The sequence below is a fragment of the Oncorhynchus tshawytscha genome, linkage group LG09 (genome assembly GCF_018296145.1).
Source record: "Oncorhynchus tshawytscha isolate Ot180627B linkage group LG09, Otsh_v2.0, whole genome shotgun sequence".
Taxonomy (NCBI): domain Eukaryota; kingdom Metazoa; phylum Chordata; class Actinopteri; order Salmoniformes; family Salmonidae; genus Oncorhynchus; species Oncorhynchus tshawytscha.
The window spans coordinates 73,006,349-73,029,949 of record NC_056437.1 but is presented as its reverse complement, the minus strand read 5'-3'; the positions used below and the strand labels follow the sequence as shown (position 1 = coordinate 73,029,949).

Here is a 23,601-nt window from a genome sequence, read left to right as displayed (position 1 = left end):
TGGGAAAAAATTTCAGTCTCTCGATGTGCAAAACTGATAGAGACATACCCCAAGTGACTTACAGCTGTAATTGCAGCAAAAGGTGGCGCTACAAAGTATTAACTTAAGGGGGCTGAATAATTTTGCACGCCCAATTTTTCAGTTTTTGATTTGTTAAAAAAGTTTGAAATGTCCAATAAATGTCGTTCCACTTCATGATTGTGTCCCACTTGTTGTTGATTCTTCACAAAAAAATACAGTTTTATATCTTTATGTTTGAAGCCTGAAATGTGGCAAAAGGTCGCAAAGTTCAAGGGGGCCGAATACTTTCGCAAGGCACTGTACATATCTCCCTGGCATATTTAATTTATGTAGAAGAATACAAGACATTTTTGGACTCACCTTGTACTGTGCTCACTTGAACATTTTTTGTCATCAAACTTTATCATTAAAGTCTGGCATTCTCTGGATTTATGGTGCATTCAAGACAACTGGGAACGTGGGGGGGGGTTGTATCATGATGACGTCAGTGATCTTCAGGTCGTAGCTCTAGAAAGAGGCGCGAGTTCCCGATTTACAATTCCAAGTTGGATGAAATTTTAAACCGTATTTTCCCAGCCGTAGCTCGTTTTCCCAGAGTTCCCAGTTGTATTGAACTCACTAAAGTCAGATTTTGCAGTTTTGAGTGCGGCACAAATAATTGATAATTGCTTCATTGACAGCATGGCCAATATTGAATGTTTATAATTTTAAACTAGGAAAAGAGACCCATAATCTTAGACTTGGGACCACACAGCCACTCCACTGAATAGCAGGCTAATTATTGCTTTGCAATGCTAGCAGTTAGCCACTGATTCCTTCCAAACTACTCATTGTTGAATTTGCGATTTCCAACTTGTTGTGTAATGTTTATGTCCAATGGCCGATGAGCACCGATACGTTGTATCTATAATTTCTCTTCGTTATTTCTCTTTGTATGACAAGGATTAAAAAGGATTTGCCAGTAGATCTTCGACTTGATTCACGATGATGACGGCTAGCTAAGATTTTGAAAGTATGATGTTGAAATGATCAGTCCAATCAAAGCTACTGTAGATATAACGTGATGTGACATAATTGTCTCTGTGGCCAATGAGCTTGAGCCTTCTTGGATGGGCACTTCTAATGTAAATCTATGGCAGCTCCCAAGGGGCTAGAATTTTAGAGCTCTACCCTTAGACTTGGTGGTGACGTAGTGTCCCCATGAGTGACAGAACACTGAGCCAATCATCACGCTCCGTATTTTCTGCTGGCTTGCCCCACCACCACAGAAGCACTGAGCTAGGCTTGAACACCTGCATTTTGGAGCTGCCTTACTCAAGAAAACAAAAAAGTTGACCATGTTTGTATGCAGCTTTTTTAACTCAATGATATATATATTTTTTTACATTGTTTGCAAACATATGTGACATGAATTAATGTCAAAATAGCATGCAAAACAGACCCCCCCCCCAAAAAAAAAAATATTTAAAAAATATCTATATATTTTGGTGCTAAAAATGTGGGGCTGCCCTGAATGACTGGGTCGCCACTGCTGCGTACCCATTTCAACAGTTAGGAAGCTATTGACTCTTGACAAGGTACAGTGAGACTCAGGCATTTTGTTTGTAGATGGAGAAGTTGTCCAGCAGATGGCACTCAGCCTCTGGATATTATAAGTGCAATGTATGAAGAGAACATTATCTAAAGGATATTTCTCATCAGGCCAGTCAATGTTTGAATCTCCCAAAACTGAAGTGACATTGTTTCATCCACTTTTGTGGAAGTGTATCCTAGGCCACAGGCTCTCGCACACCCACAATCCTACCTTTGTTACATTTTATTCTGGAGAGGCTCTGAGTTGAATGACCCAATTGTCAGACTGTCTAGTGGTGTGCCATCACCTCCCATTGCACCATATTTCACCACAACTGTGCAAATTTTGATATTAATCATTTACACACCGGTGTGTATGAGAGAAAGAATTGCAACTCTTACCAAGGACTGTATTGCCAGCTGCACTAGACTGAGGATTACACACACTGACTGTACAGGGCACTTGGCTCATCTGACTAATATGATGCAAAAGAGTCTTGCTCCTACCAAATTAATTTTTTCCACCTTGAAATGGTCTGATTTTATTACACATTTTAATGTATTACCCTGGTTCTGTTCGTCATACCGTAATGAGCTATCTATACTAGAAAAAATATTGCATTGGTTAGACAGCTGGTGTTGACATAATTTTTGTAAGCGTTATTTTATTTGGAATTTGTTGATTTATGCACAAGGCAATACAAAACAATGTGATGAATAGGCAAGGCAAGCGATAACTGCATGTGCAGGATAGGTAAACAATTATTACGATCTGGAATCCTTCAGACTTTCCTACCCTAAACCCTAACATTAACCCCTTACCCTAACCATAACCCTTACCTAACCTTAACCCTTAACCATTTTCAAATTCAACTAAAATCGAGATTATGTATACACTAGATGATTAATAGGGGCGTTGTGTTGAAGCCTCCTTGCCTCCATCTTGGCACTCCCCCACCTTTGTAAAATATATTTTGGAAGCTATAAAATGCATCGTTTTGCCACATTTATTCCATTAAAGACACCTTAATGCATACTTTTAAATAATATTATGTGAGCTAAACATAAAAATAAAAACGTATATAAAAACATTTCCTTAAAGTATATATTTTTTTAGATGACTAATGTTACTGTCCCCACTACAACTAAAAAAGTACTTAAATACATGCTATTTTCTTCCTTGAAACATTTAATTGAAATATAATTCAATGTATTCCTATGGAGTACTGCTCCTATTGGTGAGCGCCAAAATGGCCGCCCGGCGGCTTCAAAGCCTTCTCAATAACCAAAGACAGAGCATCACAAACCATGGTATGGTTTAAATGCATTTTTGGACGTCTCAAGGATCTCAGATTGCATGGAGCCCCAAAAACCCCTGAGGCGCATAAGGCACCTCCCCTTTCAAATATTACTAGAACAAAAAAAACTGTATCCTGTTTAATCAAACAAAGAAACAAATAGTTTGGGATTCACACAAATAAGAATAAAAATACCAGGGGTAAAAAAGCACAATACTGCAGTTTGTACAATTTACTTCAAGGCCACTGAATGAAAATGCCTTTGGTGAATCATTGGCTACATGTTTATGTATTTATCTACATATGGTTAAGGCCAAGAGCAACGGGAAATATAAATAGCCTTAATGTAGATGGACTTCAGTTCACTGGTGCCAGAATGTACTCAGATTATTAACTATTAGTATAATTGAAAAAGGGAGACAATTTTACTATCTTTTATACATGATCATGTGATTCCATTCTGATTGGCTACAATACTAAACAGACAATACCAGCCAATCGGTGTCCTACAGTTGAATAGCGAAGTCGGTTCTTTCAACGAGAGATGGGTGTGAGCGTTATGAAGCAACAGCCATGGGGTGGTGTGACCCAATCGGAGAGCAGGAATATATCAGCCAAGTCTATCATCAGATAGGAAGAGGGGAGAAAACTGAGGAGAACCCAGAAGTGTAGTCAGTGGTCCACGCCGACAGCTAAACCACAGATACAAGAAGGAGCAGTTAGCAGTATCTTTAGCCAAACTGTCCCTTTCCTAGAATTGCCGGCTGAAATCGTTTCACATCCGAAACGATCCAAATCTTCTCAACACATAACCTGGGAGATCTTTTCCACATCTCTCAAGATATAAAGGTGAGACAAATCTATATCTAGATATATTTCTATGTTTACAGATTGGAAAGAGTAATTAAAAGCTGACTTGAAAGTTACATAAAGTAGTGTAACATGCGCAGTAAAAATAAAAAAAAGCTAACACAAAGTGTGTGTGTTGAGTAAGGGAAAGAAAGAGACAGGACGAGTTGAACTGGTCAATCAACAGTACCAGTCTTGAATTCATAAAGAATGAAGACATTATGAAACAATTATTGTGGCCACGGCATAGCTTACTATAGTTTATTTTAAAATGTGTCGCCTCATGGGCTGTGGCTGGTCTAAGGCCATAAAAGCATGTTTATTTGTTTAGTAATTTCCGTATTACCCTTAATGTAGTTATTTATTGCCATTTAAATAATTGTCACCTATTTCATTCTGGTAAAATGTAAATCATAATGAATGAATCATTTTATTTATGTCTATTTAACCTTTATGTAATGTCTTTATGTCTATGGCATGTTTTTGACTAAATCAAATCAAATTTTATTGGTCACATACACATGGTCAGCAGATGTTCTTGCGAGTGTAGTGAAATGCTTGTGCTTCTAGTTCCCGACAGTGCAGCAATATCTAACAAGTAATTAATCACTTCCACAACAACTACCTAATACACACATCTAAGTAAAGGAATGGAATAAGAATATATATACATATATGGATGAGCAATGACCGAGCGGCATAGGCAAGATGCAATAGATGGTATAAAATACAGTATATACATATGAGATGAGTAATGCAAGATATGTAAACATGATTAAAGTCCCATTATTAAAGTGACTAGTGATCCATTTTATTAAAGTGGCCAATTATTTCAAGTGTGTATGGAGGCAGCAGCCTCACTGTGTTAGTGATGGCTGTTTAACAGTCTGATGGTCTTGAGATTGAAAAATAGCTTCTGTCTCTCAGTCCCAGCTTTGATGCACCTGTACTGACCTCACCTTCTGGATGGTAGCGGGGTGAACAGGAAGTGGCTCGTGTGGTTGTTGTCCATGATGATCTTTTTGGCCTTCCTGTGACAATTTGGTGCTGTAGGTGTCCTAGAGAGCAGGTAGTTTGCCCCCGGTGATGCTTTGTGCAGAACGCACCACCCTCTAGAGAGCCCTGCGGTTATGGGCGGTGCAGTTGTCTTACCAGGCGGTGATGCAGCCTGACAGGATTCTCTCAATTGCGCATCTGTAAAAGTTTGTGAGGGTTTTAGGTGACAAGCCACATTTCTTCAGCCTCCTGAGGTTGAAGAGGGCTTGTTGCGCCTTCTTCACTACGCCGCCCAAACAGATCCACAGATGATGCAATCTCTATTGCACTCCACACTGCCCTTTCCCACCTGGACAAAAGGAACACTTATGTGAGAATGCTATTCATTGACTACAGCTCAGCATTCAACACCATAGTACCCTCAAAGCTCATCACTAAGCTAAGGATCCTGGGACTCAACACCTCCCTCTGCAACTGGATCCTGGACTTCCTGACGGGCCGCCCCCAGGTGGTGAGGGTTGGTAGCAACACATCTGCCACGCTGATCCTCAACACTGGAGACCCCCATTGGTGCGTGCTCAGTCCCTTCCTGTACTCCCTGTTCACCCACGACTGCATGGCCAGGCACTACTCCAACACCATCATTAAGTTTGCAGACAACATTACAGTGGTAGGCCTGGTCACCGACAACGACGAGACAGCCTATAGGGAGGAGGTCAGAGACCTGGCCGGGTGTTGCCAGAATAACAACATATCACTCAACGTAACCAAGACTAAGGAGAGGATTGTGGATTACAGGAAAAGGTGGACTGAGTACGCCCCCATTCTCATCAACGGGGCTGTAGTGGAGCAGGTTGAGAGCTTCAAGTTCCTTGGTGTCCACATCACCAACAAACTAGACTGGTCCAAACACATCAAGACAGTCGTGAAGAGGGCACATCAAATCCTATTCCCCCTCAGGAAACTAAAAAGATTTGGCATGGGTCCTGAGATCCTCAAAAGGTTCTACAGCTACACCATCGAGAGCATCCTGACTAGTTGCATCACTGCCTGGTACGGCAATTGCTCGGCCTCCAACTACAAGGCACTACAGAGGGTAGTGCGTACAGCCCAGTACATCACTGGGGCTAAGCTGCCTGCCATCCAGGACCTCTACACCAGGCGGTGTCAGGAATGCTCTAAAAATGGTCAGACCCCAGTCATAGACTGTTCTTTCTACTACCGCATGGCAAGTGGTACTGGAGTGCCAAGTCTAGGACATAAAGGCGTCTCAACGGTTTTTACCCCCAAGCCATAAGACTCCTGAACAGGTAATCAAATGCCTACCTGGACTATTTGCATTGTGTGCCCCCCACCAACCCCTCTTTTACGCTGCTGCTACTCTCTGTTTATCATATATGCACAGTCACTTTAACTATCCATTTATGTACATACTACCTCAATTGGCCTGACCAACCAGTGTTCCCACACATTGGCTAACCAGGTTATCTGCATTGTGTCCCGCAACACACCACCCGCCAACCCCTCTTTACGCTACTGCTACTCTCTGTTCATCATATATGCATAGTCACTTTAACCATATGTACATACTACCTCAATCAGCCTGACTAACCGGTGTCTGTATGTAGCCTCGCTACTGTATATAGCCCCGCTACTGTTTTTCACTTTCTTTTTACTGTTGTTTTATTTCTTTACTTACCTATTGTTCATCTAATACCTTTTTTGCACTATTGGTTAGAGCCTGTAAGTAAGCATTTCACTGTAAGGTCTACCTACACCTGTTGTATTCGGCACACGTGACAAACTTTTTGATTTGTCATGTCTGTGGATAGGGGGGTGCTCCCTCTGTTTCCTGAAGTCCACAATCATCTCCTTTTGTTTTGTTGACGTTGAATGAGAGGTTGTTCTCCTGACACCACACTCCGAGTGCCCTCACCCCCTCCCTATAGGCTGTCTTGCCATTGTTGGTAATCAAGCCTACTACTGTTGTGTCGTCTGCAAACTTGATGATTGAGTTGGAGGCGTGCCTGGCTACGCAGTCATGGGTGAACAGGGAGTACAGGAGGGGGCTGAGCACGCACCCTTGTGGGGCCCCAGTGTTGAGAATCAGCAAAGTGGAGGTGTTGTTTCCTACCTTCACCACCTGGGGGTGGCCCGTCAGGAAGTCCAGGACCCTATTGCACAGGGCAGGGTTCAGACCCAGGGCCTCAAGCTTAATGATGAGCTTGGAGGGTGCTATGGTGTTGAATGCTGAGCTGTAGAATGAACAGCATTCTTACATAGGTATTCCTCTTGTCCGGAAAGGAGAGGGCAGTGTGATGGTGATTGGATCGTCTATGGACCTATTGGGGCGGTAAGCAAATTGAAGTGGGTCTAGGGTGACAGGTAAGGTGGAGGTGATATGATCCTTGACTAGTCTCTCTAAGCACATCATGATGACAGAAGTGAGTGATACGTGGCAATCGTCATTTAGTTCAGTTACCTTTTGTCTTAGGTTTTCTTTTTAAATCAGAATGTTCAGGTGATCATGCATTTTAATAAACTTTGGACTAAGATTATTTGAGAATCTTAATTGACACATCATGCATTTTTAGTCCACTCTCAAAACACAGCTCTTGCTTTTTTGAAACCACTTCCTTGCTTTTCCCAAGTTCATTGTCCAGACAGATATCTTCTCTAGCAGGCAGACAGATGCTTCTTTAAATCTTTGAAGCACTGAGGTATTTTTGTCATTTCTACCTGTCAGAGCCAGGTGCAGATGTTTTGGTGGTGTTGTATAAGGGAAGGTAATCTGGAGGTGTAGGGGACCAGGTTAAGGTTAATTGCATTCCGACTTCAGTACTGTGAAAGACAAATTCTGTTTCTGTGAAAAGCACAATCAGATTTTCTGATGAGAAGAAGCCTGTGTTTCTGCTGTAGGTGTCCGTGGTTTTGATAAGTGTGTGTGATATGCATATTTTCTGGTGTGTGTGCCTTCATTCGTGTGCGTTTTGTGTGCCTCATATAGCAGTCTACAAGCGTTGCGCTTCAACCGCTCTTGATCAATGTTATCTGTGTTGGATATTTAATAGCGCTGACAAGCCGCTAGCAGAGGGGAAATAGACAGATATACTGTAGTGAGTCTGTCTCCTCCCCTCCTGTGTTCTATTGGCCTCGGACCAGAGCTATAGTGACTCAGGGAGAAGAGGGATCAATACTGAAGATGCTCCAACACCACCTCCATTCATGTATCTAATCAAGGGCTAGCAGGGCAGCAGCCCAGAGCAAAGCCTTATCTGGTAGATACCAGGGCTCTTTATCTAAAAAAAAATATATATATATTTATATTTGACCCCCTTTTTCGTGACATCCGACTGTTATCCAATTACGATCTTGTTTCATTGCTGCAACTCCCGAACGGGCTCTGGAGAGGCGAAGGTTGAGTCATGCATCCTCCCGAAAACAAGACCCGCCAAGCTGCGCTTCTTAACACCCGCCTGGGATTAAACCTCAGGCTGTAGTGACGCCGCAGCACTGTGATGCAGTGCATTAGACCACTGCACCACTCGGGAGGCCACAGGGCTCTTTATCTGATGAAGGACACCAAGAGCAAGTTGACTGGCTGCTCCCTCACTGCAAGAATACTTAAGAGCAACTTGTTTTACTGTCAATTCCTTAGTAGTGATATTACAGAGACTACTGACTGAGTGGGTTTGTGTCAGCACCGTAACGGGACACATTTCTCATCATTGATATCCATCTGGTCTGTGGTGAAAGAAATGATAACTCTCTGTCTAAGTGAGTGTAGCAGGAAACCAAGGCCAGATCAATAACAAAAGAATTGCAACATTCTGCTGTCGGAAGGAAAGAGAGAGGGGCTGGGGGATAAAGAGGGGGCAGGTGGTGTGGTGGAGGCTGGAGGTTGGTCACGTTTGGTACTGTGAGTCTGGACATCCAAGTACCACATTCTTCTGTATCATATCCAGAATGATTTCTTCATGATTAATGAACATTTACTTTTCAAATTCAAACATATTGAATGTTCTGTTTACAGAGGCAACATTTAGCATATGGCTTCATTTAAGCTAGCAGGAGGATGCCAGGAAGGGTCACGACCCTTGTCTTTGCCATGAAAACAAAATTAGATTTACACATCCTGTTGGGTTTTGGTGTTTTTGCATAAATTCAATGTGCAAATGTCCCCCTTAAACTTTAGCGTTGTTAAATTAACATTTAATTTTTGCAAAAATGATCAAATCCTTTGTCCTGACCCTCTCCAAATATCTAATTTATGATTTTTATACATGTGTGCTGACCGACAGCTGCCTTTTGATTAGTCTCTTGGGAATATCCCTAGTATGGACTTCCAGGTCACTACGTCATACCAGGACGGCCCTTCACCCATTACAGGGTTTATACACGTGACCATGACATCATAGTAGTCTGACAATCGGGCCGTCAGGCTTATCTTGTTTGTGTATGAGACTGCACGTCTGACACTGACATGTCTCATAATGTATAGTTCATAGTAGAGAGTCCTCTCCTTCTGGTGTGATGTCCTTTACCAACTGTTTATCCCTAGCTCTACAAACAGTGACTACACCCTTTTATTTAGTAGCAGTAGGTTCAAGGTGTGTCTGTGTGGGTGATTATTTCTCTGTTTGTTTGAGACAGCAATGCATCAACCTTCAGAGAGTCTATTTAGTCGTGTGTCTGTCTGGGTATTGTCCTCTACACAAACTCCAGGCCCCCTCTATGTGCTGTCTGGTGATGTAAAGCTGTGCATCTGTCTCAGGGTTCACCTGATTTTTTTTTTTTAAATTTATTTAAAAAATAAATAAATTGTTGATAGGCAGCCAAATGAGGTTCCATTATTCCATTAGAGTGAAGATCCTAGACCTGGGCTAATCAACTTAGCCTCAGCATTACTGGCTGCCTGGACAAGGGAGATGACTGGGCAGATCCTACAACGTAGATAAACTGCAGATCAGAGGTCTCTATGTGTAAATGAATAGCTCAGTATATACCATTATCATGTAAGAGGCTGGCTGTTGTTAAAGGTAGGCCTATCCTCTCTGATGTGTCATATTTGGGAACATAACTAGAATATCTTATACTTAAGCTAGTCACCCTGTACTGGTATGCACTTGTGGTTATAAACAGGTTTACCTAATCTCTCTTTCGACCTGTCTCTCTCTCTCTCTCTCTCCTCTCAGACCACTGTTCTCTGATCTACCATGTCAGCCAAAGCCATCTCGGAGCAGACAGGGAAGGAGTTCCTCTATAAGTATATCTGTACATCTGCAGCTGTCCAGAACCGGTTCCGCTATGCCAACGTGACGACTGAGACCGACTTTGACCGGCTGGCACAGGACCACCCCTGGCTGCTCACTGAGGTAAGGAATAACTGACCCATCGAAGGCCCTTTTTAATTTTTTTGGAACCAAATATCGACCTAGTACCTATGTCTTAACAGCAGCTCTTATGTCATTCAAACACCAATGGTCAATGGCACGACTGTCTTTTCAGACATCAACTATTTCTTCATAATGATGACTGATCCACGCAAGGTTCAATGTTTGCTCAAAACAAGGATTACATTACATTGCGGGCAGTAGATTCAGTTTGGCCACATCGTCATAAATCTGACTCTATAAATATCACAATAGCTACCTTCCCTGACTGCAGCCTGCGTGAAATGCTAACATTTTTTTGCAGACACAATCACTTAGCAGGCCCATGTTCACTCCAGCCACTCTTCTGTCTGTAAAATGTAATGAATGTAAAAAAAAAAAAGTCAATGTAGAGGAGAATGAACGTCGTCATCGGAATGAATCATGAGGAATAAAAAGTGACATCCACAATGGGAAGAGACACTCTCTTTTAAGAACAGTCATAATTACCTCAGAGATAGACCCCTCTTTCTCCCAGACTCCTAATATAATTACAGTATGACTCATCTCCGAGGGGAAAATCTCACTCTCTCACCTGGAAGGCTGTTTTAGTGCTTTATCAAGTTGGATGCAGTGAGGTATGGCAGGGAGGAGAAGGATGGAGGAGGGCAGGTGTAGGCCCAGATACACGTGACAGGATTGATTAGGAAATTACATTAACTTTCGCCCTTGGCCCTCTGCCTGGTTTTACTGGCAGCACTCCAGATGATAATGGCTCGAATCTCACAAGTCACTTCTCTCTCCATCTCTGATTGATCCAAGAGAGGTAGCAGCCAGGGGGAGGGGGGAGGACAGAGGAATGGAAGGAGGGACCGAGAGACTGAACAGCTTCTATTTCCAGGCCAACAGACTGTTGAACAGTCACCACTACCTTAGTCACTGTTACTAGCTGGCTACCACCCGGTACTCTACCCTGCACCTTAGTGGCTGCTGCCCTATGTACATAGATTGATTGAACTCTTGTCACTTTAATAATGTTTACATATTGTTTTACCCACTTCATATGTATATACTGTATTCTAGTCAAGGCTCATCCTATATAACTACTGCTGTACACACCTTTTTGATTCATATACTGTCTATATAGTGGGCTCCCGAGTGGCGCAGCGGTCTAAGGCACTGCATCTCAATGCTAGAGGTGTCACTACAGACCCTGATTCGATTCCAGGCTGGGTCACAACGGGCCGTGATTGGGAGTCCCATAGGGCGGCACACAATTGGCCCAACGTTGTCCGGGTTAGGGCTTGGCCAGGGTAGGCCGTCATTGTAAATAAGAATTTGTTCTAAACTGATTTGCCTAGTTAAATAATTTATACAGTACCAGTCAAAGGTTTGGACACCTGTTCATTCCAGGGTTTTTTCTTATATTCTTACTATTTTCTACATTGTAGATATCAACTATGAAATACACATGGAATAGTGTAGTAACAAATCAAAATATATTTTAGATGTGAGATTCTTCAAAGTAGCCACCCTTTGCCTTGATGACAGTTCTGCATACTCTTGGCTACTTTGAAGAATCTCATATGTCAAATAAAACAAATCCAAATATAACACTTTTTTTTTGGTTACTACATGATTCCATATGTGATATTTCATAGTGTAGAATAATAGTGAAGACATCAAAACTATGGTAAAAAATAAAGAAAAACCCTGGGATGAGTAGGTGTGTCTAAACGTTTGACTGGTACTGTATAATATCTATACATACAGTGCATTCGTAAAGTATTCAGACCGCTTGACTTTTTCCATACTTTGTTAATTTAGAGCCTTATTCTAAAATGGTGTGTTTACATTTTTTTTTTCATACTCAATATACACACAACACCCCATAATGACAAAGCAAAAACAGGTTTTTACAAATGTTTGGGTAAAATCTTGGGTATGACGCTACAAGCTTGGCACACCTGTATTTGGGGAGTTTCTCCCAATCTCTGCAGATCCTCTCAAGCTCTGCCAGGTTGGATGGGGAGCGTCGCTGCAAAGCTATTTTCAGGTCTCTGCAGAGATGTTCGATCGGGTTCAGGCTCTGGCTGGGCCACTCAAGGACATTCAGAGACTTGTCCTGAAGCCACTCCTGTGTTGTCTTGTGTGCTTAGGGTCGTTGTCATTTTGGAAGGTGAACCTTCACCCCAGTCCTGAGCGCTCTGGAGCAGGTTTTCATCAAGGATCTCTCTGTACTCTGCTCCGTTCATCTTTCTCTCAATCCTGACTAGTCTCCCAGTCCCTGCCGCTGAAAAACATCCCCACAGCATGATGCTGCCACCACCATGCTTTACCGTAGGGATGGTGCCAGGTTTCCTCCAGATGTGACACTTGGCATTCAGACTAAAAAGTTAAATATTGGTGTCATCAGACCAGAGAATCTTGTTTCTCATGGTCTGAGAGTCCTTTAAGTGCCTTTTGGTAAACTCGACGCGGGCTGTCATGTGCCTTTTACTGAGGAGTGACGTCCGTCTGACCACTTTACCATAAAGACCTGATTGGTGGAGTGCTATAGAGATGGTTGTCCTTCTGGAAGGTTCTCCCATCTCCACAGAAGAACTCTGGAGATCTGTCAGAGTGACCATCGGGTTCTTGATCACCTCCCTGACCAAGGCCCTTCTCCCCCGATTGCTCAGTTTGGCCAGGTAGTCATATCTAGAAAGAGTCTTGGTGGTTCCAAACTTCTTCGATTTAAGAATGATGGAGGCCATTATGTTCTTGGGGACCTTCAATGCTGCAGATATTTTTTTTAGTACCCTTCCCCAGATCTGTGCCTCGACACAATCCTCTCTCAGAGCTCTACAGAAAATGTCTTTAACTTCATGGCTTGGTTTTTTCTCTGAAATGTACTGTCAACTGTTGGACCTTTTATATAAACCGATGTGTGCCTTTCCAAATCATGTCCAATCGAATTTACCACCGGTGGACTCCAAGCTTTAGAAACATCTCAAGGATGATCAATGGAAACAGGATGCACCTGAGCAAAATTCTGAGTCTCATACCAAAGGGTCTGAATATTTATGTAAATGAGGTATTTCTGTTTTTTTTATGCATTTGCAAAAATGTTAAAATACCTGTTCACTTTCATTATGGGGTATTGTGTGTAGACTGATGAGGAAATGTTTTTATTTAATCATTTTTAGAATAAGGCTGTAACAAAATGTCAAGGGGTCTGAATACTTTCCAAATGCCTAATATATATATATATATATATATATATATATATATATATATATATATATATATATATATATAATATTCCAGACTCATTCTGATATTACTTTTTCAAATCAAATCAAATTTTATTTGTCACATACACATGGTTAGCAGATGTTAATGCGAGTGTAGCGAAATGCTTGTGCTTCTAGTTCCGACAATGCAGTAATAACGAACAAGTAATCTAACTAACAATTCCAAAAAAAACTACTGTCTTATACACAGTGTAAGGGGATAAAGAATATGTACATAAGGATATATGAATGAGTGATGGTACAGAGCAGCATAGGCAAGATACAGTAGATGATATCGAGTACAGTATATACATATGAGATAAGTATGTAAACCAAGTGGCATAGTTAAAGTGGCTAGTGATACATGTATTACATAAGGATGCAATGATATAGAGTACAGTATCTACGTATGCATATGAGATGAATAATGTAGGGTAAGTAACATTATATAAGGTAGCATTGTTTAAAGTGGCTAGTGATATATTTACATTTCCCATCAATTCCCATGATTAAAGTGGCTGGAGTAGAGTCAGTGTCATTGACAGTGTTTTGGCAGTAGCCACTCAATGTTAGTGGTGGCTGTTTAACAGTCTGATGGCCTTGAGATTGAAAAGCTGTTTTTCAGTCTCTCGGTCCCAGCTTTGATGCACCTGTACTGACCTCGCCTTCTGGATGACAGCGGGGTGAACAGGCAGTGGCTCGGGTGGTTGATGTCCTTGATGATCTTTATGGCCTTCCTGTAGCATTGGGTGGTGTAGGTGTCCTGGAGGGCAGTAGTTTGCCCCCGGTGATGCGTTGTGCAGACCTCACTACCCTCTGGAGAGCCTTACGGTTGAGGGCGGTGCAGTTGCCATACCAGGCGGTGATACAGCCCGCCAGGATGCTCTCGATTGTGCATCTGTAGAAGTTTGTGAGTGCTTTTGGTGACAAGCCGAATTTCTTCAGCCTCCTGAGGTTGAAGAGGCGCTGCTGCGCCTTCCTCACGATGCTGTCTGTGTGAGTGGACCAATTCAGTTTGTCTGTGATGTGTATGCCGAGGAACTTAAAACTTGCTACCCTCTCCACTACTGTCCCATCGATGTGGATGGGGGGATGTTCCCTCTCCCTCCCTCCCTTTGCATTGTGTGTATTACTGCACTGCTGGCGCTAGAAACACAAGCATTTTCGCCGCACATGCGACATTGCAAATCTGTGTACCCTACCAATAAACTTTGATTTGAGGGAGGACCCGGAAACCTACCTCCTGATCTACAGATATGGTTCTCATCAAGATGGGCTTCAAATGCTGAGGATTTGAAGTGTGTAATGGTACCTGAAGTGAACTCGCCCGTTTGTGCCACACCTAAACGTCATCGTCGGCATATAGCCTGTTATCATAAACAACAAATAAGCAATGTGTTAATGTGAGGCTAACTACGTTATCCTGTCATGGGTAGTCTAGTCTAAGGATGATCACTAAATCAGTCACTTTATGCCCATTATCCTGGTGTTGTGATACTAACAGTTCGACCGTGTTGTCTGGTCCCTAGCGGCTGGTAGTGAAGCCGGACCAGCTGATCAAGCGGCGGGGGAAGCTGGGACTGGTAGGTGTCAACCTGGATCTGAAAGGTGTCCAAGAGTGGCTGAAGACCCGCCTCATGAGAGAGACCATGGTAAGCCATTACACACACACACACACACCAAGTCATCCTGAAGTGGATCCTCCTAAATACAGTACCTACAGCTAGGTTCTGACCCATTCCTGCTAGGCTCTTCAGTCTGCACTATAGTGAACTCTTTCACTCTGCTCACTGTTTACTCAGTCTCCTGCAGAGCATTTGGTTCCACTCAGCCCTCTTTTTTTCTCTTATTTCTCTCTTCATCCCCTCATTCCCATGCCCACTAGTACTACCCATCCAAGTTAAGTGTGTTTTGTTTTGATGTATGTTTAACTCTGCCTCCAGAGCTGTACAGATTGCTAATCAGCTCTCGGTCAGGTGCTTGTCAATCAGGCCAGTCAGCCGAAACGGAGAGTCCTGCCTGTGAGTAAACAGGTTTCGGTGTAAGCCGAGCACGCTACAGTAGGTCCATCACTCTGTGTGCCACATAGATGTTTGTGTGCTTCATAAACCATGGGCTAAGAGAGGGAGCGTGTGTGTTGGATAGATCACTGGCCAGACATTTTAGAAGAAAACATCAGTCGCTGCTGGAGACAATAAATAAGAAATAAATTAATTAACAGGTTTTAAAATGGTGACTATCTGGATGGATAATTGTATTCTGACTGGCTTGGACAGCTGTTGTTAATTTAGAATCTGGCTGACTTGTTATAGAACATGTTTCACAATATGTTGCGTGTTTTCATTGCTTAGATGTGTTTATGGATAGCTGTATATGGGATAGTTAGTGTATTTGTATTTACTGTGGTTCCCCCTTAGCAGGAGCTACTCTTCCTGGGGTCCAATGAAATGAAGGCCGTTAACGAAATGAAGGCCGTTAACGAAATGAAGGCCGTTAACGAAATGAAGGCCGTTAACGAAATGAAGGCCGTTAACGAAATGAAGGCCGTTAACGAAATGAAGGCCGTTAACGAAATGAAGGCCGTTAACGAAATGAAGGCCGTTAACGAAATGAAGGCCGTTAACGAAATGAAGGCCGTTAACGAAATGAAGGCCGTTAACGAAATGAAGGCCGTTAACGAAATGTTTACAAAATGAAGGCAGTTTACCATTTAAAAAAACCATTACAATACATTCACAACATATTTCACAACACATTAGGTGTGTTCCCCCTACTCTACTACCACATCTACAACACAGAATCCATGCGTACGTGTGTTTGTATAGTGTGTCTGTGGGAAGGGTGGTACTGGGTTTTATACTACAGTATGTGTTAGTTATTTATGTAAGTGAATGACATTCTGTAATGTGTGTGTCTGAGAGAGACTGGTTGTGTCTGGACTAGAGAGAAGAAGTGGGGTAGATTTCAGTCACTGTGAACAATTTAGTCTGTCAGCTCGACTTTTTGTTCTCGCTCTCCTCTCACAACCCATCACTCTTTCTCCTCAGCTTACCAAATCACTATTCCGAGAGGTTGAGATGACGCCATCCCTGGCTATTTCCCCCAGTCTTTGACGCCATAGCTTCCCCCCAGTGATAGGGTGTGACCAGGATAGTTTTTGTTTCCAGGCAAATGGGTGTGAAAATGTCCGTGGTTATTATGCATCATATCAGTTGAATTTGACCCCTTTTTTGATCACGACTTTTAAAGTTTGTGTAAAACTTCAATCATGTTTCACCTTCCTACTTTTTGTTGTTGAGCTTCTTAATCAATATATTCCTCCAACCTTTTTGTCCCTCTCTTCCGCCGCCTCCTCCCTCTGTCTCCTCCCTCGTTCTCTAGGGAGCAGTGAGAGAACAGTATGGAGATTATATCAGTCTAAATTGGCCTCAGCCCGTCTTTAATCAGATGGACGACGAAGGGAGAAAAGAGGCCGTCCTTTTATTCCATCTCTCGGAAATGTCAACCTTCTCTTATTCTCCCTTTTTTTTCTTCTGTCGGCTGACTGCTCTCCCGGGCAGTCCCTGGTTGTTTTATGCCTGGGGACCTTTTAACACAGGCAGTGTGACAGCCAGCTAAATGAGCTCTCATTTCCATGTTGAATCCACCTAGGACTATACTAGACTGCTGCTCTGTGTGGACGTCATCCTCTGTCAGTTTGGGTCTCCTTTTTTCAGACTTTATTCAACGGCACTTTCTTGTCCCGTGGCCTGATTATTTAGTGTGTGCCTGCTCTGTGGCCACTTTGGGTTCACTTTGGGGCCTTGAGGTGTGTTCATTCATACTGCTTTTTATAGCCCCTCTCTCTCTCTCTCTCTCTCGCTCCCTCTCTCCTGAGGGCGTACCTGTAAACAAGTGCATTGTTGCGTTATGATGGAACCTCCAGACTTGCTACAGCTGGCTCACTTCAACTGCTCAGAGAAATAGTCATTATAGCATTGTAGTCTCCTGTGGGAATTAATGATGGTTTTGACAAATTTAAATGTAGCCTTTTTGCCTCAGAAGTTCTATATTTCTCCTCAACACAATGTCTGTTTTGAGCTACTAAATAAGTGCTGTATGTGTTTCTCAGGTGGGAAAAGCAAAGGGGATCCTGAAGAACTTCCTCATCGAGCCATTCGTAGCCCACAAGCAGGTAAACTATCTACGTGATGCGACTTCTCTAGTCTAGCTTCCTCTCAGAGGACTGCAGCCGAACAGGTTTTCCAACTTACTTTAATTTTATTCATGAGCTGTGTGAGGTACTGCGCCTTCACTAAACAGCATGTCAAATCAAGGAATGGCTTTAAAGGGATAGTTCACCAAAAAAAATGATACTTAAGTATTTTGTTCATTAGTCCATTGTTAATGTCATCCCAAACAGTGATGCATGTCAGCAAGTCAAGTTTTCAAGATTGAGTACCTTTAAGTACAGAACAAAAACTCTGAAGATAGCTTGAGTGAATTATCCCTTGAACAAAATGGCTTCTATGACGTACACGTCTCTGGTTGTCTATAACTGACCTGTGTGTGTCTCCCTATCCCCCAGGAAGAGGAGTTCTACGTGTGTATCTACGCCACACGGGAGGGAGACTACGTGTTGTTCCACCATGAAGGAGGGGTAGACGTGGGGGATGTGGACGCTAAGGCCAGTAAGCTTCTGGTAGGCGTGGACGAGAAGCTGACTGAAGACGCAGTGAGGAAACAGCTCCTGACCCATGTCGCTGCAGACATAAAAGAGTGAGTGGCGCGAGACAGTGCATTCATTTAGAAACAGAATTCTACTTCGTAAGAGAGAGACTTTGCACACTAAAATAACAGGATACTAGATTAATGGAAGGTATATTTCTGGGAGAGGACCTCATTCTGAGATAGAGAAGTGGAGGGTTAGAGAAGGAACCTGTTGCGTTAAACTAAAGCTGGCTGGCAAGCAATGGCTGCACCACTCACTACAAAACAGAGAGGGGAAAGCGATGGCGAGGTACTCTAATAATGCTGGAGGGAGGAGGGGGGGGGTGTGTGTGTGTGTGTGTGTGTGTTTGAGTTCCATTAGAGAAATGACATACTCCCTCTACGAGCTCGCCTTTCTTCGATCACCCCATCCTTTCTCCTTAGCCTTATTCTGAGCACGTTCCTGGAGCCTGACGTTTATTTTGATGGGTGTGATACAGTGACCCACCTCCCTTCGCTCGAAACAGCTCTCTGTGAAGGCAGGCAGGGCCTGGCTGGGCTCCCCACGCTCTTGGCTGACATTGAGGGAGGCGGCTTTGCACTGTTCACCCCCCCCTCCCTCACCCTCTTGTCTCCTTTTGGATCCAGGACCGGAGCAGTGGCCCTAGCCCCATCAGAACCTGTCAGTAGGAGAGGAGCTTAGTCACTGTGGGTGTGATGCATCGTGCCTGAACCCCCCCCACACTCCCTGAGGCCAGTGTTCTCCTGGCAGCTAGAGTAGCCCCCCTGACAGACAGGAGACCGATGTGGTCACACGGCCACAGAGCTGCCTGCACAGCTGACAGACAGGCAGGCACAGAGAGAGGAAGAAATACTGCCCCACCACAGCCCTTCACCCATCTGTTTTGACAGGAGGAGGCGGGAGTAATGTAGATGTTTCCTTCGTTGTAGCGAGGCTCACCAGCTAATTTACAGGTGCAGTGGAAAAGAGCTGGCTCCTCCTCCAACACTGCCTCCACCCCTCCCTCTTTCCCTCACTTCTTCCTTATTAATGTTGGCTCATGTTTTTATGGATTTAGTGCTATATAAAGGGTGTGACTCACTGATTGAAAGGAAAGTGCTATCACTAAGGGAAATTAGTTAGATTGAACAGTCAGTTAGTTGACAGATCTTCCACTGAACCATATTTATTTCTCTGCAGATAATAAGGAAGAGAAAGGGGCTGTTTGTATTTTAGGGAAAGTTAAACGATTAAGGTGTGGCTATAAAACAGTTTAACTTGTTGGCTGGTTATTTCTTCCTGCAGGGTTCTGGCCAGCTTCATTGTTGGACTGTTCAACCTGTATCAAGACCTATACTTCACCTACCTTGAGATCAACCCACTGGGTAGGTCCTGTCATACAATCCTATCACATCCAACACTCCTACCAACCTCTTACCACAGCCTAAACATGATGCTCTGAACGACTCCCTCATCCAGACATACACTCTCAGCCTCGTCATTTTGTCATAGAATTAAGAAGTTTGAGGGGGGGAAATAATGATCTGACGGAATCTAAAAACATCTCCTTGTAGGAAAACATATAGAGGAGCAGAAGTTCATTACAACATTCTAATTCTGAGGGGGGGAAACTGGTTCAATAATTCATGTTCCTGCTGTTTGGTGACTGCAGTGTGTTTTATCAGGGTGTAATTGGTCATCAGTACCAGGTTATATGCCCTGTGGCAGCTGTTCCTGTGGAGGGGAGAGGACTGGGGATGCTGAGACCTCCCCTCCTGCTTTGATGTCTCCCCCACACCCCCTGCCTCTCCAATCTCCCCTTCCTGCAGAGTGAGTAGGGACTGGGGAGGTTAGGACTCCCCCTGGGGGTGGACATGGTCCTCTCTCATTTCCCCGGTGTTCTATTTTAGAGATCACCCCCACAGTGGCACCGCTGGAGACCAGCAGGTCTCTGTGGAAACGACACAAACGAACACACACCGTGTCAGTGTTTGTCTAAACAAAACTGTGCCGTTTCCAACCATCCCTGACCCCAGAACAAATCCACTTAGGTAGGATGGAAGCAGTGAGGTACAGATGGAGAGCTGTACTCTGAATCAATCACAGTGGAAGAAGCCAAATCAATATCAAAAAGAGGATGTGGTTCTTTTGCCTTCTGCATTTAACCTGTTCAATACCCCGGGCTAACATGCTACTCTTTGCCTTTCGTGTCGTGTCTCTCTCTCCGTTTCCTTCTCCCAGTGGTCACGAAGGATGGCGTGTTTGTGCTGGACATGGCGGCTAAGATCGATGCCACGGCGGACTACCTCTGTAAGGCCAAGTGGGGCGACGTAGAGTTCCCTCCACCCTTTGGCAGGGAGGCCTACCCTGAGGTGAGGACAATCACCTGACTGCTAGCCAGAGGCTGCTATGTCCATTTTGTTACTTCAAAGGAACTAGAAGGATAAGGGCAGTTCCAAGGAAGTCCTAAAATATTATACAATCGCTTTACAAGTAATTGTGTGTCATGTAAAGACCAGGGTTCGGGTCAATTCAGAAAGTAAATCCAATTCAATGTTTTCCTCATTGAAAATAATTTGAATTTCAGTGTACTTCTGGAATTGCAATGGAATTGACCCCAACCCTGATAAAGACTTGACATATATTTTCAAACAAGCCTCCACCTAAGTTAATCTGCATAAAAATCCCAGATGTACATACTATATCTGGTTCCTCATTAGTTATTTTTTGCTGACTAGATGCACACCCGTACAGTGATAAAGGTTTTAGTTCCTTCCCATTTATTGACGACGACATGACTATTTTATGAGTCCTCTGGCTGTCCCAGCTATGGAGAGAGATGTTGATCAGGAAAGGGACTAGGGGAGTGACACTGAGCCTTGACTCATACTGAGTTAGTACCATATCTCCGTGGCGATACCATAACACACCCCAGTAGCGATGGTCGTCGGGGTGTAGTGCTACTTGGACAACAGGGACGTTGTGACCTCATTAGATGTTATTATTCTACACTTAGATATTCTGTCTTCCATTTCGATGGCCCAGTCTAGATTTAAAATGTTTGACCAGGGTTTTTGTCTTTTTATTGTTGATTTAATTAGCTTGTGTTTTGATAGTTGTTTTTGGCATTATGGTTAATGGTTCTCTGTGTGTGTGTGACTCTGGCTGGTCTGAGCTGCTTTGAGACAAGGGTCTGTCTGGGTGCTGTAGGCACCAGACAGACCTGTTTGTTTAATTGGGCTGCTGTCAGTCTCTGGTGTAGCCGCGGGACCAGAGGGGGCCTTTGATTGGGTGTGTCTCCAGCTGTGTCCCTCGCTGTCACAAGCAACCAGCTCTGATTGGCAGCAGGCTGTTTTTTACCGCCTGGACATTCCGTCTTCAATAGTGTCAGAAATGCGTGTTTCACCACACAGGAACATCCACATGAACAGGTGCACATACTAAAAAAAGAATCAGAGGAAAAACACTGACATTTGAAAGTGTGGACCTGGGCTACCAGAGATGTTTTATCCTCTGTTGTTGAAGCAGGATAAAAATTAGTTTGAAAAGGAAACAACATGAGTGGATTACTACAGCCTAATGAAGTGGTGCTCAAACTGATGTCTGGCCTGATTTACTGCTGCCCTCAGAAAACCCTGCGTTCCCACTACCCCCACAGGACCTTCAGCTAACCTCCCCTTTGGCTCTTGCAGGAGGCCTATATTGCAGACCTGGATGCCAAGAGTGGTGCCAGTCTCAAGCTCACCCTGCTCAACCCCCGTGGCAGAATCTGGACCATGGTGGCAGGGGGAGGGGCTTCTGTCGTCTACAGGTAGAGTCACAATGTCTCAATCTGAGCCATGCGTCTTCACCTCAGCATGCCAAACAATGTTACTAATAACATGTTTGGAGTTTCTCCCCACACTCCCATGTTCTTTCATTGTGGTGTTGCTGATGGCCCTGTTAGCTTAGTTTCAGGCTACGCTACCTCTGCTGTAATTGGGTTTAGCATTAGGAGTGTGCACCAGCTGGTGATGGAACAATCAGATTGATGGAGCAGCCGAGGTCAGACGCTGCTGCTTATTCAGCAGAGAGCTAAATGAGATCATCTAGCGACCCGATCTTAACGAGAGTCTGGAGGAATGAGGAGCCTTCCGTCTGTCAGGGACATGAGGCGTAACGTACACACACGCCTACTGCGACTGAACGCTTCTGTGGATTGGAGTAGTGTCTGTATAGATTGTTTTAACAGTGTTGACAGACTTGGAGAGAGAGACTTGGTTGATCTAATTAAACTTTCACAATGCACTACTATACTGAATGTACAGTATACTGTAGATGCTTTCTTCAGGTGATTGTGTATATTGTCCCTGCACCCCTGTGTTTGTGTTTTTATCCAATGGGATCCATCCCACACAGTGACACCATCTGTGACCTGGGTGGGGTTGACGAGCTGGCCAATTACGGGGAGTATTCAGGAGCGCCCAGCGAACAGCAGACCTATGACTATGCCAAGACCATCCTGTCCCTGATGACCCGCGAGAAACACCCGGACGGAAAAGTCCTGATCATCGGAGGAAGCATTGCAAACTTCACTAACGTTGCAGCCACATTTAAGGTAGATCTAAAAATGCATCCACAGAGTTGAACACAATATCTGAAGCAATTGTGATTTAGATTCCCATAGGGTTAGGCTACTCTGAGATCCTCGCTTGTCTCGGTTCCAGGGCATTGTCAGGGCCATCAGGGACTACCAGGGCCCCATAAAGGAGCATGAGATCACCATATTTGTCCGCCGTGGGGGCCCCAACTATCAGGAAGGCCTCAGGGTCATGGGCGAAGTGGGTGAGTAGCTCCACAATAGATAAAGGTTCCTTTTACAAGAGATGTCCATGGTCTTGTATTTCTCCTAATTTCCTCTGTGATAAAAGGTCAGGCCAATGCTATTTTTAGCTTTGATTGACATACTCGACCTTCTGAAGACATTCACTGTGTGTGTGTGTGCCATGTTTCCACAGGTAAGACTACTGGCATCCCCATCCATGTCTTCGGCACAGAGACTCACATGACTGCCATTGTCGGCATGGCGCTGGGCCACCGACCAATACCCAAAGAGCCTCCCGTCGCCGCCCACACCGCCAACTTCCTGCTCAACTCCAGTGCCAGTTCATCGGTAGGTTACACTGGGCCTATAATTGGTTACAGGGCAATTCTACCACTTTTCAATCCAGTCAAAAATGTGATGTTGCTGTTTTTTTGATGATATTTCCACATTGAGCTCAAAATAGCACTCTGAAATTGTGAAAATGATGATGATGCCTTTTTTAATGTAAGAGATTTTGGAGAGAAAAAATGCCTGGAATTCCAGCCTGTTCAGGTGGGATATTCTGATCAATGACAATCACCATTTATTTGCATATGCATCCTCCTACTTTGAAGGGGTATGTGGGGTGGGCTCTAGAGTCTAGATGATCCTATCTGCTAATCGGTGTAGGTAAATATATTAGCATTTGTATCAGCACGCCCGCACCGTCACACCGAGCATTTCA

At 43.8% G+C, this 23,601-nt stretch overlaps 1 protein-coding gene across 2 annotated transcripts in view; it reads left to right on the top strand.

The window, feature by feature from the left end:
* Positions 1-3,457: 3,457 nt before the first annotated feature.
* Positions 3,458-23,601, top strand: part of aclya (ATP citrate lyase a) — a 28,740-nt gene continuing 8,596 nt past the window's right edge. For both annotated transcript variants that reach the window (XM_024433157.2, XM_024433156.2), the window contains exons 1-11: positions 3,458-3,740; positions 9,932-10,111; positions 14,913-15,035; positions 17,495-17,557; positions 17,951-18,141; positions 19,379-19,458; positions 20,315-20,445; positions 21,766-21,884; positions 22,472-22,670; positions 22,780-22,897; positions 23,071-23,225. In XM_024433157.2, coding sequence (XP_024288925.1) covers positions 9,953-10,111; positions 14,913-15,035; positions 17,495-17,557; positions 17,951-18,141; positions 19,379-19,458; positions 20,315-20,445; positions 21,766-21,884; positions 22,472-22,670; positions 22,780-22,897; positions 23,071-23,225 — 1,338 coding nt within the window. In that variant the 5' untranslated portion in view covers positions 3,458-3,740; positions 9,932-9,952. The remainder of the gene's footprint in view (positions 3,741-9,931; positions 10,112-14,912; positions 15,036-17,494; positions 17,558-17,950; positions 18,142-19,378; positions 19,459-20,314; positions 20,446-21,765; positions 21,885-22,471; positions 22,671-22,779; positions 22,898-23,070; positions 23,226-23,601) is intronic.